At 39.3% G+C, this 18,620-nt stretch overlaps 1 protein-coding gene across 2 annotated transcripts in view; it reads right to left on the reverse strand.

Moving 5' to 3' along the window:
* LOC144642868 (uncharacterized) overlaps positions 1–18,620 on the reverse strand; it is a 33,172-nt gene extending 14,552 nt beyond the window's left edge. For both annotated transcript variants that reach the window (XM_078501960.1, XM_078501959.1), the window contains exons 1-11: positions 18,303–18,620; positions 14,668–14,761; positions 12,473–12,507; positions 9,236–9,313; positions 8,023–8,107; positions 7,090–7,178; positions 6,008–6,147; positions 5,098–5,514; positions 4,111–4,135; positions 3,104–3,431; positions 85–1,276 (exon numbers count right to left, since the gene is read on the reverse strand). In XM_078501960.1, the coding sequence (XP_078358086.1) occupies positions 85–1,276; positions 3,104–3,431; positions 4,111–4,135; positions 5,098–5,514; positions 6,008–6,147; positions 7,090–7,178; positions 8,023–8,107; positions 9,236–9,313; positions 12,473–12,507; positions 14,668–14,761; positions 18,303–18,446 (2,627 nt within the window). In that variant the 5' untranslated portion in view covers positions 18,447–18,620. The remainder of the gene's footprint in view (positions 1–84; positions 1,277–3,103; positions 3,432–4,110; positions 4,136–5,097; positions 5,515–6,007; positions 6,148–7,089; positions 7,179–8,022; positions 8,108–9,235; positions 9,314–12,472; positions 12,508–14,667; positions 14,762–18,302) is intronic.

Consider the following 18,620-nt stretch of genomic DNA (forward strand, 5'->3'; position numbering starts at 1 on the left):
TCTCTTTAAGAGCAGATACTGATAAGGCATGTGGTTTCGGCTGCGATCTCTTGGATTAGAATGAAGAAAAACTCTGATTATTACCTTGATGAACAAGCCCCTCTCAAGTCTTGTCTTGACGGCATCCGCTGTCTCCTCTCTGCCGCAGCAGCAGCTTTTGCTGCTGCGTCTAACCGCATTCGTCTCGCACGCTGACTATCACTGCAGTCCACATCAACAACTAACTTCTCTTCCTCTGCAATCCTCTGCTCTGCTTGGTTCCTCGAAGTTCTTGCTGTCGAAGATGACGTCTCTGAAACATCACATATATCTTCGTCAAGAGTCTCTACTATTGTCTTATTGGATGTTTCATCCGACTCTAATAATGCTTGGGAAGGTAACAGTTCTTCGTTATCTGCAGCCAACGTTTCAAGAACACTCTTTCCAACTGTTCGTTGAGATTCATTTTCTTGGGTTAGAGATTGGGAAGCAAGTTGGTCTTGAACTCTGTCTGCTCTGCTATCTGGCAGCTCACTACCAACTGAAGTTTCCTTCCCAGGAAAACGACCTGAAAACATCGGTTGAGACAACTCACTTTCATCATCAGTTGAATCATCTTCGATAACAGGCCGCAAAACACTTTTGCGTTTTGGAGGCCGAATGGCCTCTGGCTCTTGATCAGCATCCATCAAACACACTTCATCTTCACTCTTCTTACTCTCGGGCAAAACTCCTCTTTTACTCGTCGACGTTTCACCGTCTAGCTTGGCTTGACTAGTTCCAGATTTGTTCGGCATCATTTTGGGTTCGTTTTCTTGTGTCCCAGCTGAAGAATCAATCGTATTTGACTGAATATGGTTTGAGTCCGGTTCTAAAACAACATCGTCTGAACTGCCTTGATCACTAACAGCATGTTCGTTAGTCTCTACTTCTCCATTTTTTAGCCCTACATTAGAAGCAACTCTTTCATCACTCGATTTCTGAGTTTTAACTTGTGGTTTCCCTGATACCTCAGTCTTTCTAGCTTCCCGGTCCTCCACAAACTCTAACTTAGTACGAGCTTGCTTTCTAGTCGAGGTACTCACTGATGGTCGAGCCATCTCATCCAGGTAAGACTTCAAAAAATCCCCTTCATCACTATCACTGTCCACTTTGAAAGGTGGTACTGCAGCGCTGGTTGATTTACTTGTGGACGTGGACGCAGTTGTTTGTTTTACATGGTTAGATGAACTCCTTAACGTTCTTCTACGATCAGTGATGTCAAAGTCTGATTCACTTTTGGCATCCGTGCTTGTCGCTAAATAAACAACGTAGAAATCCAATGAGTACATGTAACTTATGGAGTAGACAGGGGCACCCAACGAGGAAATTCAGTCAAGAGTCTTGGAATGTCGTTGTTGTGTACCGTTTTTTCTAAGCGCCGCAGCGCTAATTTTTTTGGCGGGGGGTTGGGGCGCTCCAACGAAATTTCATTACCCGAATTTGCAAGCTGTTGTTACCTTTCTGGCATTACCTTTACCTTTGCGTACCCAAAACAAGATTTTTATCTCACCAAAAACAACAGACATTATATTAGAGCAGTTTTCACTTGAGTGTCGAAAGTAAATTGCGTTTGCTTTGGTTTTGCATTACTACGCTTAGTGATTGGTTTAAAAATTTCGCGCCACTTTCTCAGCCAATCAGGAGTAAAACCAAAACCAATCGCGACTCGCTCGCGCACGTTTTCGGCCGCGCTTCGCACCGGCTACATGTTTTTGCTTCGCGTTTTAATTGGTTCACTGGATTGCCTGTGTCTTTTGTGATTGGCCAGAGTAATTACTTTGGTTTTCCGGTTTTACGACACTCAATTGAAAACTGTTCTACTGCACTCTAGCCATTGAGCTATGGAAAGACCCGTGGTGAGCAACGCTATTTACTAGGTTCATATGTGACACGCTTTGTTGTCTGCCCGGTTTTTTTGGAAGGTCTTGGTTACGATTCCCGTCGAAAACTCAGATCTTTTCGTTGTGCCACACGAGTGACACGATGAACACTACATCTTTCTCATTTCACTACCGAGTAGAACTTTCTTCTTTTTTTTTTTCTTTTTTTTTTTTTTTAGTTTTTTCGCAATCCCACAAACACTATATTTTGCAATACATTTGCCCCATTTTCAAAATACGGGATTTACCCCCAAAATTAGGGCCTCTTTGTGAGATCGTGCCTTATCACTATTTCCTTTATAAAAATTTCAATGTGTTGATATGAGGAGGCGTGCTAGCCCGGTTGCCGAGATCTAGGTTTTTACGGCCGAGGCGCCAGTAACTGGGCTGTAAATTTTCCCATGTGAACACTTCATTCTGGTTACGGAGATGGTAATTTCTTTTTAAATACACTTTTTTTTCGTGAAAGGACAGCCAGTGTTATTATGGCATGTTTCAACGATTTTCTAGTCTAGAATAAATTCTATCAGACGTTTATTAGCTTTCAGGCACACAGCAACGAAAAATACTATCGACACTTTTCAGTAGGCCAAATGCTAGTTCGTTTAATTTTACGCCTGAATGATCCTGCCACAACATTTCATCTTGGTGACCAGGCTGAAATTTTTTTGTCAAATGAACAGAAGACAAAATCCATCCCTCTAACCAGGCCAGCCAGGTTACCGGGCTCGTATGAAGAGGCCCTTAGGCAGTGCGTGTCCTTGGAAAACTTAAGACGGATTCCGCTGAACGTTCGAGCAATGAGTGCGAAAATTAAGTACCGAAAATCTGCTCATTGCACGGCAACATTTTGTATACTATTTAAAAGATCTCATCGAAATTCATTTGTCTTAGTGACCCCGCAATTAAATTCTTAAGCATTCTCGAGAAAATTAAAGTCAAACCTCGAAAAAATGTATAAAACGCGCGCCATTTTGTTTTGAACCGGCGCAAAACGTCCGTTTTAACTGAAATAAAGACAACTTCAAATCCATTTTTCTCTCGCGGGGTCAGCTTGAGTGCTAAATTTGTCGCAGGTTTTTGTTAGCTGTACTAAAACTGTTGCCATGCTAAGAGGTCTTTTTGGTAACTTTATTTTTGCCTGTATTGCTCGAAAATTGTGCGGAAACCATCTTAATTTCTTATAGGTAACAATAACGCACCTCCACGCAGCGTTCCCTGGACAAAAGCTGAACCCCTTGTTCCTATGGAAGGAAGAGTTTTTCCAGGCAGCTTGAGGTCCAACGTGTTGCCTTGTCTAACACCAGGCACCACAGGGGATCCCCAGGGGATACGTGTTTTGACCTTGGCCTGTGCCAAATGCAGCTTCCTTCTGTATTTCTCAAACATTCTGAGAATCAGCAAAGTGTAAGATGGTAGGTCAAATCCAGCAGGAGCAAAATAGATGTTGGCCTTCATGGCTTCTTTCAGGGTCGTGGGTCTGTATCTTGTGTTCTTGTATCGTCGTGAGAGTCGTATCATACTAGTCGGCTGTGGATAAAATACAGACAGTGAGAAAGCTGCCACCGTCAACGAACCTCTTAATCTCGCATAGGCTAACTAGAAAATAATAGTAAATAATAAAGATGGTAAATTTTAAGCTCGGTGAAAAATAGTGAAGAAATTATTCTACATGACACGAGCGTGGGACAAAGAAAAAATCTGAGCCCTTGACGGGAATCGAACCCATGGCATCCCAGACACCGGTTGGGTGCTCTAACCAACTGAGCTACGTGAGACTCGCTGTGAGCTGGGCCATTTACTAGGTTGATAAGTGACACGTGTCCTGCATACTGCTAGGATCAGCAATGTCGAAATCATCAAATTTGTAGTAAATAATAAAGATGGTAGATTTTAGCAGTATGCAGGACGCGTGTCACTTGTCAACCTAGAAAATGGCCTAGCTCACAGCGAGTCTCACGTAGCTCAGTTGGTTAGCCTGAGAGCGCCCAACCGGTATTCTGGGAGGCCATGGGTTCGATTCCCGTCAAGGGCTCAGATGTTTTCTTTGTCCCACGCTCGTGTCATGTAGAATAATTTCTTCACTAGAAAATAATCCTTGCAATCCTTATCCATATTGTAATAGCTACCTGACCCTCACTTATTTGGCAGCGACAAGAAATAACTGACTGTGATTACTTAAATAATTCAAAATTAATAATGTACTTACTGTTCTTGGTTGCCTTGCTTCTGTCCTGTAAAACAAAGAGAACCAAGAAAAAACGTAGTTTACGGTAAGTTTCTTTACAATACAGTAGAATCTAGACTTTGACATGTTTCCGGATACCCCAATCCAAAAGTCAGTCTTGTTTACTAAAAATTTTTATGAAAGAGTACTGTCCATCCGGGTGTCTTTTTCGAACAGGCACTATTTTAACAATAGAGTGTTTCTGTCGAGGAACTATAAATTAGAGGGTGGTTTTCGGCTGATAGTTGCCCCGCGGAAATTTGATGTTCTTAAAACAAATATTAGCCCAAAAGCGAAGCTTCGAGGGCAAATACATCAAATTTCCAAGGGGCAACTATCAGACCGATAGTTCCGAGACAGAAACACTCTATTGTCTTTATTGTTCACCACTAAATTTTCTTCCGCGCGCACATACAAAAACAAGCATCGTGAATTATTTTTACTTTTGAGGATAAAAAACTCAATTGAAAGCCGAAATTTAACAAACGAAACAAAACCAGACGAGAAACCCACTAAATGCAGTGAATTTGGTTGGGTTTTTTTGTCTGCAGGCGGCTTGTTTACAAAAAACAGTCACGGACGGGCACTATCGATCCGGGCATTTTTCGCGGGAGGGCACTATGGGCTGATAGTGCCCTCCGGCGGACGGCCACTATCGCGTCACGTGTTCAATTTAAACCAATCAGAATCGGAGAAAATTTAGTGGCGAACTATAAGGGCTGATAGTGTTTCTCCGCAGATAAACACTATTGTCTCACATGATCGATTTAAAACCAATCAGAATCACAGAAAATTGTTTTAGTGGCAAACAATTATTGATGCTAGAACCATAGTTAGTTAGCATAGTTAGTCACCTAAAACACGATCGTGAATGCGTATCAATAAATAGAAACATGGCTTTGAGTATATGTCATTTTAAAGGGTGTTTTCTAATACAAAACAAAAAATGCGACTATTCAATTAACTTACAATGAGTCCTTTTCATTCTTCCTTGCTTTGTCCTCAGCATCACTGACTGCAATCCTCTTTGGCGATGGATCATTGACATCATCAGGGGATCTCTTTGAACCTTTCTTCTCCACGTCTTGCAAATCGTCAGAATCACTGTTATCCAGAGATACCCAAGGTTTCTTACGCTTCACAGAAACTCTCTTTTTCAACACCTGTATCGGTTTTTCATCGTCTGTAACATCGTCATCATCTTTTTCTTCAAGTTTGCGCTTCTCTCCAGGGTTAACACTTGGTGATACTTGATCCTTGATTTCAGATTCAGCTGACTTAGATTCCTCTTCAATTTTCTTCTCTTTTTGTTTTGAAGAGTCTGGTTCTTCCCGTCTGGTTCTTCTCAACTTGAAATTTCTTTTTGTGGCTGGAGCCTTTTCTTGCCTGCAAATGTAAAAATGAAGAGAAAAAAATGAAGAAGTGTCCCATTACGAACAGTTTTAATGGTCCCAACAAAAACAATAACCCACTTAATACAGACACTGTTTAATACAGGCAATGGGTGGGTGTCTGTAGGGCCTGGTTCCACTGTCCACTGTCCATTCGTAAAAAGTGGCTAGTTGGCTACCGTTAGTCTCGAGCCCTGAGTCAGTCAAAGTTGGTAAAATTGGAAGTATTAGATAGAATAACTGATAACTCGTTATCGGTCATTGAACAAATCACATTATTATTGTACAAATGACATTATTTTCACTTCATCGATGATTTACATGTACATCTGATTTCTCCCAAGAATATCAACAGAATGTCTATGAGAATATGCCATGAAAATACACAAGATGGTCACCATGATGCCTACACGTAATCACATTCTCTCTAGTAAAACTATAAGAAGTGTATAGCGAATATTAAAGAAGAATTTGTTTGTTGACATCACCTTACTGATGGCCCAGCAGCTGCAGCTTGTTGGGAACTTGTTTCCTTTCTGCCTTCACTGCTTGCGTCTGGTGATCTCATGGTGACTGGCATAGGAGGACTGTCAGGAAATTCGGTATCACTGACAACATTTTTGGCAGCCTATTGCAAAGAATCTTTGATAAGCATACAAGTCATGTTTATAGTCATTTGGCAAGTGAGTGCTGACTAGCTGTCATACATAAAGGCAAATGAACTAACATCACACTGTAACAACACCTAGAAACTTGACTTACAGTGCCCTACAGTCAGTGACAAAAGTAGTTGACAGAGGGGGATGAATAGAGATGGACAGATTTGACCTTAAAAAGCACAAGGATTGTAGAATTGTAGATTTTTGCGACAAGAGCAGATTTGCAGATTTAAAAAATACAGCAAATCACACCCTAGCTGAGAATTTTGCCAGGATTCCAGACTCTTCATGTCAGGAAGTTCGAATCTTGGATGCTAAACAAAGTTGATGGATCACTTTTGTCAGTCTTTGTCTGTATCTTGGCGCAATTGTCGCAAAAAAAAAAAAAATAAATAAATAAATAAAATGAAACTTCTTAAAAAATGGCATAGAGAACAACATCTACCTACTATGCCACACAAAGTTTTCACGTAATGGGCATTCGAATTTGAATGAAAATAGTGGCAGATTCACGGATTTGCCCAAAAAAGGATGTACAGATCGGCAATTTGTGTACTCCTATTCACCCCCTCTTACAGACACTGTAAAATGACACTCTGTGGATTCCTTCCTCCTAACCCCCAACCTATTTCAAATGCATCTAGGAACAATTCTCTGATTTCTCTGCACCCTTTACATGTCATAAAGCAACAAAGCCCCTCACTTCCAAAAGATCTCATACCTGTATACACTGTATGTTATGATTTAAATTTGTCTTTGGTTAAAAAATTTTCAAACTAGTTTGAACTTTATTTCATTTAGTTTCACATTCATTATCAATAATCTGAAACAAATGGAAACAAAAATCATACTGGTTTCATAAATTTTAAACCAAAGATAAATTTAAACCCATTTATAAACTCATCACAAACCTTGACATCTGACAGCTGTTCTTGATCTTCAGGTGGAGTAGAGAACAAGTCTGGAGACTCGGCACCCTCTCTCTGATCTCTTTCACTGCCTAGATTCGCAATAAAATAATTAGAACAATCCACCGCACCCATGTTACATCAGTTCTCACACACAACTGGGAGCCATGCCAAGCTGAAACACGCAACAAAATCCAAACCATGTGACCTAGACACACAAGCACCCAGACTTCCAGATGTGTGTGAAAAACAACGTTTTCTGCTTAGTTCTTTCCTCAGCCAGCAGAACACAACTTGGTATTACATAAAGGATGTAATTAAGATTTTGGGCTCATAAAACTGGTACTCACAGGTGAGGTGAGTGTACACTGTACATGTACACTGTATACCATGCCATAGAAAATACAGCCAATCAGAATACAGGAAAGCTGTTGTATATTCAATGATATCCAACCCAACCTTCCCATCGTGCACTGCGTTTGTATTCTCGATGAAATTTAGTAAGCGTATGGTATTTTCTATGGCATGGTATACATGTAAAATAGTTACACAACACTTGCTGACTTGTTGGCAACGATCGGTTTGTCTTTTTTCACTCGTAAGAAAAGTTTCATTTGAGATGAATGTATACCACTCGAAAGCATTGCATAACTAGTATGTATAAGAGGGGCCAGAAGGGGTAAAATGGGAACTGGGATTTGGGCAAAATTTCACTGAGAAAATGGCATTTGGGTCACTGAGACTGGGAATCACAAACAAATAAACAATAGAACTGGGACTGGGATTTGGAAAATCTGGAAAAAATAGGCTGGGTAATGGGATTTGGCAAAAATGTGGGCTGGGAGATAGGTTTTTATGCTAACGGGTATACAGATATGCACAGTAGTGCTATCATAAAAGATTCATAAACAACAGAAGATCGGTAAACCTACACACCTGTAGCTTTTCTTGCAGTTTCAGTTGTATGACTCTTTGAATTGCTTGGAGAGTTCAAGGGTTCAATTTCTACTTGAAGTCTCCTCTTTAACAAAAAATTGACATTATTTATTCAATATTTTTTATTAATAAAAGAATGACATACCGGGTAGGTTTAAATTCATAATAATACAACTGTATCAATCACAAACGACACAGACAAACCAGTGAACCAATCAAAACTCGAAGCAAATATATGTAGCTGGCATGAAGCGCAGGAAAACGTGCATGAGCGAGTCATGATTGGCTTTGGTTTTAGTTCTGATTGGTTGAGAAAGTGGCGTGAGATTTTTAAGCCAATCACTAAGCGTAGTAATGCAAAACCAATGCAAACGCAATTTACTTTTGACACTCTGGTGAAAACTGCTCTAATCATTTGATGTTACCAAGACTACTGTTCAGACAGTCCCACATTCATTTACAAGATCTTACAGCAGGCCAGGCATTGAACCAGCCATGCAACACTGAGTTATAGAAACAGCTTCTACCTACAACTGTAAAGCTAACTTATGGAATATTTATTTTTTTGAATTCACTTTAAACAAGTATACATGTAATTGGGGGTTTTAATTACTTTGAAGTAGGCAGCTGGTTTGAGTAGAGTAACCAACTGTTTAAAACAATCTTGCTTGCATCTAAGCGTGAACATGTGCCGCCAAAACAGGATCTAATTGGATGTTAAACATAGCATGTTTGGTCATCAAACATTTGAAGTTTGGCAGACCGTAACGGCAACTTTCATGCCAAAAGTTCAACACTTCCCGGTTTCAAAATGGCGGAAAGATCAGATATAGACTTCTTTCGAAAAATTGATCCTGATCTGTGTGAATATGCATTTGGAGTTTCACTTAAATCACTTCTAGTGTAAAGTTTCACCTATACTCAGTGTTTAATACCCAATTAGATCATGCTCGGCGGCACGTGTTCACCTTTAGATGCAAGCAACAATACTTCAATTTAGGCCAAAAAAGTAGCTGACTTCTTTGAGCGAAGTAGAGAAAAGTACTTAGCAGGCGTTTTTCATTGGCCATAGGTGATTATTGAAAGTACTGATGCAATAGCTACATTTCTGTACATGGCTACATCGGTTGACCAACAGAAACTGAACAATCAGAGCATGTCTGTCATCATCAGTTATCATTGTTTTAACAGACTGACTAACAAATTTAATTACCACATCGTGTATGGTGCCGCACATTTTTCTTCTCTCCTCCTGTTCATCGGCCTCTAATTTACTCATCATCAGAGCTTGCTAGAAAACAAAACAAACCATCCTCAAGCTGAATATTACCTGGTATTATTATGAGTATAGCTAACTGTCGTGGGTCGTGGGTGTGGGTAAAAGTCGTGGGTAACAAAAAAGTAAAAAAAAAAAATACTGAACAAAAATTTGTGACAAAAAATAGTTCGTTCATGGCTAGTGTGACGCAGAGTTTCGTCCCAGCCAAGGTACTCTTCAGAGCTCTTTCTGCTCGACAATTTGTTGGGATGTCTTTAAAACGAGAAACACCGCGAAATACCCCTAGAACACCAACATATTTTAGGCACAGATAAACAAAATAGTTTTAATTAAGATTTAAATGAATTTAAAATACAGTACTGTGCAAAAGTAATGCAAACGAAATTCGTCGAAATTCGCAACTTTTCGGGGCTTTTCGACGAAAAAATTGCGAAATTTCGTTCGAAGCGAATTTTCGGCGAAAAAGTAGCACTTTTCGTTTCGTCTATTGTTTTAAACGTCGCGAATTTTCGCGAGCATATTTCGCTTGCCTCGAAATTGACTTCGAAAATTCGCTTTGTTCGAAATACACCCTTCGAAATTTCGAGCTCTGTTTTCGCTGTGTTCGAATGTCTATTGGCCTTTTCTAAAGCTATGGCTCTGCCCTGCTTCATGACTATAAAGAATGTCTCTTTGAGGTGCTGCTATTCAAACTAAAAGACGATGACCATTGTTTTATGACAGATCGTTTTATTTCACTTTAAGCATTACCGGAGAAAGCCTTTTAAAACTCGACCAAGCAATTAGCCCCCTACCTTAGTCTGTGATTCAAAGATAAAACTTGATTCCTCCTTTTCTATGTTTAAGTGGCAAAGTTTATACTCTTCTTTTCGATCGCACATGTAAACACATCCGCCATATTGAATCCGTGATACTTGAACCCAGACTTCCACGTGCCGAAAGCAAGTGTGTCAACATTCAACATGGCGGACAAGTCACATGGCGAGCGTGTGCTGGCGTATGTTTCACCATTTTATTGAGCCACTAGATCGAAGGAAAGAGTAGATATGGAGGCGGTGAAAAATTTTTTACTTTCTCGATACTTTTGCGTGCAAAGTAGGACCTTTTTTACAAGGTAAGATGTTCGAAAAGTTTCTTGTACGATCGACCTGTAAACTTTGTGGTCGCCGCGCCATGTGCTTTCACTGATATACCGTAATATGTACAGCTGTAAACAAGAATCTTACTCAAGGCAATTCGTTTGAGTTATGTGAAGGTATAAATAAAGTTTTCTCACATCCAAAAGAGGCTGAAATGTTTTCAGTAGTAAACCTTTTATTTGTTTAACCCCTGTCTTGTTTCTTCGAAGTCGGCTTCTGAAAACATTAGTATCGCGCTTGTTTTTGTTGCAAATATAGCCTCTACAGTGGTGTTCTTTGAAGTTTTAGGAACTTTCATTTGCCCCAAGCAATGTTTCAGTTATATTTTACTTTGTCACGGCTCAAATAATTTATTAAATTGTTACGACCTTGATGGAACGCGCTTCGCGTTAGTTTATTAACTATGGTCGAGTGAAAGCTACATGCAGCGATTCGAATTTCGATAAGTCATTGTTTGTCTACCTCGAAAATTCGCTATTTCGAATTTCGCAGTCTCGAATTTTCGACGAAGTTCGCGATTTTTTTCGCGTGGAGCGCAACGAAACATGTCTCGATAATTCGAAGAAATTTCGACGAAAATTCGCGAGAACAAAAAACGAATTTCGACGAATTTCGTTTGCATTACTTTTGCACAATACTGTATTAAAATAAAGTAAAAATATTAAAGCAATAATTATTATGAAATGGAGCATGATCAGTGCTTAGAATTTTGCGATCAGATTGATCGATTGCAAATGGATTAAAACTGAAGATCTCCGGTAATATTAACGAAAAGTTCCGAAGTCGTCGGAAGTCCCAACATTTACGAAGCCTTCTGTCTGAGAAAAGAACAGCGAAAGAAAAGAGTAATAAATATTCACATGGAAATTAATATTAAATTTTTATTTTATTCTGAGTTACATTAGCATTTCGTCCTCGCACACTCCCCTTGCGCGACAAGAACGATGACTTTAAAATATTGCGTGACATTGTGCGTTGCAGACTGAGCGGCATTTTTTCCGTGGGAAATTTTGATGGTTCCGTTTGCGGTTACAAAAAACTCTTCTGATTGGTTTACCAATAAAATCATGCAATGGCCTCGCTTGTTGGCCAAAGAGACAAGATGTGCGATTCGAACCCGGAAATATTGCAGCCAACAGTTTTACTACAACCTATTACACACTTGGAATTGTGAGAACTTTTCGAGAGCTTTCTTATTTTACCGACACCCGAGGCACTGCATATAATTTTGCGCCTACCTAGCTCTTCCAAATCGTTGTGCTTATTTTTATAACAAGCACGTATTATTGCTATTATATGAATGAGTGTTTTTCGTCACGGACTGAGGACTACGGACTACAGACTGAGGTTTAAAACGCGGGCTACGGGCTGCGGATAAAGTATAAAATACGTACTGCGTTTTGAGCGACGCATTACGAAAGGTAGCTCGTCTAGACGGGTAACGTGTCTTTTGCCTATCCTAGAGACATGTGTAACCATACAAACTAAAAATGTGCCCATGCTCGTCCAGACGGGTAACAAGTCTATATTATGAAAAGGCCAATATTGTTCTTTGCTCAGACAAGGGACTTCGCGGTTATGTTCGGAAGCTTTCTTAATATAAGTGTTCGCGAAATTCTTGAAAGTTTTCGGACGACTTCAGAATTTTTCGTTGATATCATCGGAAGTCTTCAGATTTAGTCCGAACTATTTTGTCACAAATTTTTGTTCAGTATTTTTTTTTTTTTACTTTTTTGTTACCCACGACTTTTACCCACACCCACGACTTTACCCACACCCACGACCCACGACAGTTAGCTATACTCTATTATTATCACCAAGCTATCATGACCTTTAAGGTAGTACATACGGGTCAGATGGGTCCAAATGAGGCCATTTTAAAATAATTAATTATTTTATCAACTTTGTATGAGTTCCTGGTAACACTTTCCCAGGGAAAGTTTTACCATAGAATCCGAATTTTAAGTCCCAAACAACAACCGTAATAAATATTATCTAACGGGAAGTTAAATGACATTTAAAGCATGCTCACCTGTAACTGTTCCCACTCCTCATTTTGCTCCTCATCTGTAACATGTCATCAAATAAACAACTCATTAAAATCAAGACCTTCTATCTTAAATCTTTCATTAATCCTCCCTTTCAAATAAGCCCTCCCTCTCTAATAAGTCCCTTCTTCTTAGAGCAATATGTTTATCCACCACCCTCCCCCCTCCCCCGGCTTCTCTTTTAAATTGTCCTTCTCCTCTTCCTTCATAACCGAAACAATAAACGACAAAATTAATAATGCTGGTGCGGTAAAGAATTCGCATACAATAATCAAGCACTTCAAACAGGTACATGTAGTTGTACTGAAATTTTATAATTTGATCAAAGTACATGGTACCAAAAAATGAGCAGCAAACAGATAACCCTCAGCTCACCCCTCAAAATGTGCATGAAATAATAACAGATTGTAAACTTAAGGCTGATTTCCAGTCCACACTGCCCAGACTTGGGGTTTGTTTTTGTTTTTGTTTTGAATTCTTTGAAACATTACACTTCGGCAACAGCATACACAAAGTTTTTTTTAGTCCGTCATTATGGGTAATTTTGTTCAAGAATGCTCGAAGAGATGAAATGTCTGTTTGAAAAAGCATTGAGGTTCTTCCACTTGTTATTATTGTTTTCCAAGGATACCTGGCTTTAACTAGTGGTAACTACAGGTTAGAAAGTGCGGGCCTCGATGCAGTTAAGAGAAGGTACTGGGAGGGAAGTGTTTTTTGTTAGTTTGGAAAATTACTTCAAGCCGAAGTTTTTGGGAACTTTTCCAGAAGTTGGCAAAACTGTGGTAATTGAGATTTCTTCTATAAACTGCGGTTGTTTATTGGGAGTCTGTCCACCGAGAATAACAGTATCTCAATGTGTGCGAAATTATGATGATTTTTTTTACGTGTTTGATATTACCAATCATATGTTGACAAGTTTGCCATGTTTCAATGGTGAATAAGCCAAAGTTTATCGATATTAAATTTTTCAGACAGTGTCGATAAATCACTGGACAAAAGAAAATTACTCCGAGTAAGGTCGAGTAATGCGTCACGCTTAAGTCACGAATGTTTTTTATCGTTTCCTATTGCCGCGAACCAATCAGAGTTGTTCTTTTGATTGACAGTTTTGCGAAGTGTAGTCGAGCACGCGGTGTGAATTGAGATGTGATATTCCTCCGTCGGCAAACTCGCTTTGTTGTCAGTGTTATAAGGAATTTCTCGAGAATAACCGTTGCTGGAATCATTCGCTTTGCCGTAGTTTATCTGTGATACAATTACAGCAGATCTTTTCAAAAGCAATACCTATAAAACAACGTCTGCAAAACGTAATGTCTGCAATCTTCCGACAGAAGCCTCATTTTTCGCATTCTTATCGCTCTTGGAGACAAGATTTTTCTCTTCCGGTGTTACGACAAACTGTCGTGATTGACACATTTTTTGCATTCCGATCGTTCTTAGTGGAAGAACAAAATTTTCAACTTCCGGTTTGCAGATAGTCTTTATAAACGTGGCGCGCACGCGTAATACGCAATCCGCTGGTCACTGTCAAGATTAGGGTTGCGGGCCTCTCTTGGGCCCGCAATAAGGAAGAAAAAGGTAAGTTTGTTCCAGAATTTTTATTTTTGCAAGTAAACCTCACTTTGTGTGAGACTCACAGAAACGTTGCGCAGATTGCACAGTAAGTTTGGACTGGAAATCATCTTAAATAGAGGATTTACAATAAATCAAACCCAGGGTGTCATCACACCGATCACTAGGGATTGCACATACATGTACCCTATGGAAAACAACAATATATAGGGATATCCAGTGATATCAGTCAACCCCAGGTGAATATCAAACATGCATCAAAAAAAAAAAAAGATTAAGCAGAGCCCAGGAAACATAAAAAACCTCTGAGATAATAAAGCAATGAGATAAATACATGTATGTATAAAATATACATGTAAGATCCATCAGGAAAAGAAGCCAAGAAGCAGCATGCAAAGGAGTCAGTGTTCGCTAGCCTGGGGATAGTGGACTTATGAGAGAACTTTTTTTTGGGGGGGGCGGGAGGGGGTAGTAAAAATGACTCGCAGGTAGTATAGTACATCCAGGCAAGCTGGAAAATTCAATTTCTTTGCACCCTGAAGAGAAGATCTTGCTTATAGGCTACATACTCTAACCACACAATGTAGCCTCTATAATGAGCTCTTACCTGGAAACACATGAGCCTGATCTGCCTCTCGTCTCTGTCTTCTTATCCTCAGTCTTTGCAATCTATTGTCTCTTGTAGTTTCTGTGGACCCTTGCTATATTCCACAACAAGGTGATATATACTTACATTAATATTTTAGAAAACACCTAAGACCTTGTAAGAAACTCACACTAAAAGCTTTAGTTCATGACTCAGAACTACAGAACTCAGAACTAGCGCAAGCTGGTGACATTATGATCCCCTTGAGCAAAGATAATTCACACTTTGATAATTGAAATAAATGAGTGTTTTTTCCTTTCTTTTCCTATCAGTATTTTTTTTATTTTTTCCTATCAGTATTTTTTAAAAAACATTTTCTTTGTGTTGTTTCTATTGGGTTACAGCAACCTTTGTGAAGAAGCTGTGGAAACACACGCCTATGGCTATACAGTAGCTCGTGTTCCCACACTATTTCTCATTCTCACAAAATTCTCATTTGCATAACTCAATATAAATCACAGAAAATGTTTTCTACTTCCTAAATAAAACAAGACGCTAGCAGAGCGTTCACTCCGGCCCTGGAAGTGACATAGGGGTGGAGGATTAGGGGAGGGGATTGGGTACGTATCGGAACTCCCGGGTATAAGAGGCTAAAATAAAACATAAAATACAATAGCAAAGATATCGTTGACGTCACCTATCGTTATTAATGTGCTTTTGTGTAAACTTGTTGGACATTTATCGAACATTAAATAACAGAGACAATGTTTGTAAACAAATATCTTACCTATAAAGAATAAAGAAAAGCTGCCTAGATAAAACTAGGAATATAGACGTGGTTTTACAGTGTGAAGACTTAAATGCAAACAAATAAACAAAATGACCAGTAACCTTAGACAATACTGTGGAACCCCGATATATAAATGATGTACCAAGGGACTGGCGAAACCATATCGTTATATCGGGGAATCGTTAAACGTCTTAAACCGGGATTTCGTTCCGCTGGAGTAAGGACTCGCTAATGAAGACTTGTCAAAATATAAAACCATCTCAATGTGGTACTTCTTGGTGCAGAAAAGCGTTTTTCGGGAGTTATTTACGAATCACGGAAGCGTTGCGTGACCACCAAATAGCGGCTGCGAAGGAGACTGGAACATTGTTTACACAACTCTGAAACTACATGGTTCCTTCCAAAAACTGAATTGGTAATACTTTCTACGCTCTTCATTTACTTAACTATTAATCAAACTACTTGTTTGCATTTTTCTGGAGTACTGGGGTAATTTTTTAAATCTTTTATAAAACACAAAACTAAAAGTCTGGTCGCCGTTGAAAGATGATCAGATAACACCGCGTCTGTCTCGAAACAGATCGATGTCTAGATCTTCAAAACCTAAAATACCGAACTAAAGATGGACAAATGAAAGAAACTTGAAAGAAACGTTATTTCAGATTAATTTTCATAGAAGGTGAAGCAAAGAAATGTATTCAAAAGGTCTCAAAAGCGTCAATTTTAAAACTCGTGAAACAACCCTTGCACGCTTAATTAAATTTATTCACGCAAAAGCATTTCTTGTACTGCAGCGGACGGCTTTTGCATTATAATTTTTTACTTGACTTCTTTTACTGATCCTTGTAAAAATGTCATCTAAAATTCAAAGCAATAATATACATAACATTTGCTTTCTGAAGTCTCGGGAAGCCGCAGAAAGTCCTTGATCAAGTCCATGATTTGTATTCAAAACACACTGATAAGTACGTCGCGACACAGTCTTCGCGGCCCCGAAAGAAAGATGGATTTCTTAACACTACCAAGGTTTTAGCAATCTGTACTTGCCCCAGAGAGGGAAGTTTACGTGTTTAGCATAACAAACAAGACCTTGAAAGTTTGTAATCCGTTCCGTGGCACAAAAGACTCCGCATCAATGACTTCACTTGCAATGGCGACTTTTCTCGAGGTCAAGCAGATGGTACGCAAAGCACAATGGGACTACGTCACTCGATTGCGCAATTTTGCAGATTTGTGACTACAAAGAAATCAAGCCCATTTTACTACTCCTGGCCTCCAGCCGGAGTAATTATAGGCAATATGGAGGGGTGGGGGGTTATTATTTCTATCAAAAGTGGTATATAAAAGGATAAGGGAAGAACCCTCCATCCTCCCCTCCTTGTATCTACCCAGCCACCACACCCCTCTCTCTGAGATAAATCATTAAATATTTTACCTGAGATGAATAATGCATTTCTGCAACCACAGGTAGCCCAAGCTCCAAAAGGAGATGTCAACATATGACATTGCATAATGATGTGTGTACAGCTTGTGTTTTTATGCCATTTGGAGGAATTTAAAAGCCATTCCAGTGGGTTTAAGGTTCTCTGTGGGTTTTAGGTTCTTTGTTTTCCTTTCCGTGTTTTCCTCTCCATTAAAACCTACCCAGCTGGAATTGCTTTGAAATGCCTCCAAATGGCATAGAAACACAAGTTATACACAGCAGAGGGTAGGTGAGTTGATTTTATTAAATATTTCCCCCCAATTTTGAATTATTTTTTATGATCGTTACATTCCCATACAAACTCTTACAATAATGTTATTACACAATGTCATCATATGTTGACGGCTCCTTTAGGAGCTTGGATTACCTCTGCAACTAAACAATGCATGAAACAAACCCATTATTTTGTCTCAGGTGAACAATGCATAAAGATCGATATGAGATGCACAAAACAAACAAACTGCATGCAAGTGTGAGGCTCTCTCAATACTTCCTGTCGATCGATCCCTTTATAGTTATGAGGTAGTACTACAGTACCGCTCAGAAATAAGCGTCCCAAAACATACGTGAAAAACGCGTATGCTTTTGCACATACGCGCGTATGCGTATCTGCGTATATGCGTCTGCGTATATGCGAATGTGCGTATACTCTGTATACGCGTATGCTCATCAGTATGTATGAGCAAGCTTATTGTTTTTTCTTTTCTTTATAGTTTATTGTTCTTTCGATGGCTTGCTATTTCATCTTTTAGAGATCGCCGATTTATGCAAAATAGAAACGGAGAAATAACTTTTTCGTTACTTGACTTACCGGCCTTACCGGCACGTGCTGTAAATGTTGACGGCGCATCATATAAACTCTAATAGAACTTAGTTTCTACTCATTGGAATCACTTTTCCCGTTTGAATCGCCCATTTACGCCAAATAGAACCAGAGATTTTTTTTTTCGCTTCTAAGCCGTGTCGCTTCAATAGGCAATTAATTCATAAACAGTCTAGTTTCAGTCTCGCCATTTATCTTCAGCAGCCAAATAATTCATTACTCCTAAACAAAATTTTCATCTTTAAAGATAAATGGGGCGTATCTCCAAACTTTTGCAAAAGAACATGCAAAGAAGGCTTCAAGCAAAATGAGAAATTATGATTTATCCCAAAAAATAAAACTTACATGTAAAATCTGCCTACCACACGAAAATATTGATTTTTGGCATGCAACGAAAGGAAACCCCGTTTTTTTTTCTATTTTCCACCACTAAGCTTATCCTGCATGCTAAGCTGGAAACCCACTTTCTCTTTAATGGCTGCAGAGAAGGACCCCCAGAATTCTTTAGGAATTTTACTTCTGTACGTAACTTGAAATATATCGTCTTATTCTACACCAACCGTATTTATTTCCTCAATTTCGTCATCTTCGTCGTCGATTATTTCAACTTGGCGTCTCGCTGCAGCTCGACTGACAAAATCTCCCATGCTCCTTTGTCCTGCAGCTGAATCGCTGGTCCGTGCCTGCCGTCGATTTCGACTCATCGTTTCAAGCCAATTACTTCCTCAGCCATAAGATTATGCACGTAAAATTATCTGCAAAAGACCGATGTCTGAAACATTTCTAAATGCAGACATACATTGTCACAAGAAACACCCGTAAACACCATTTTGGCCTCGCTGACGAAAACGCTTCCCTCGACAAATCCAAAATGGCGC

This window comes from Oculina patagonica, chromosome 2 (assembly GCF_052425735.1).
Source record: "Oculina patagonica isolate OP01 chromosome 2, crgOcupat, whole genome shotgun sequence".
Classification (NCBI taxonomy): Eukaryota; Metazoa; Cnidaria; class Anthozoa; order Scleractinia; family Oculinidae; genus Oculina; species Oculina patagonica.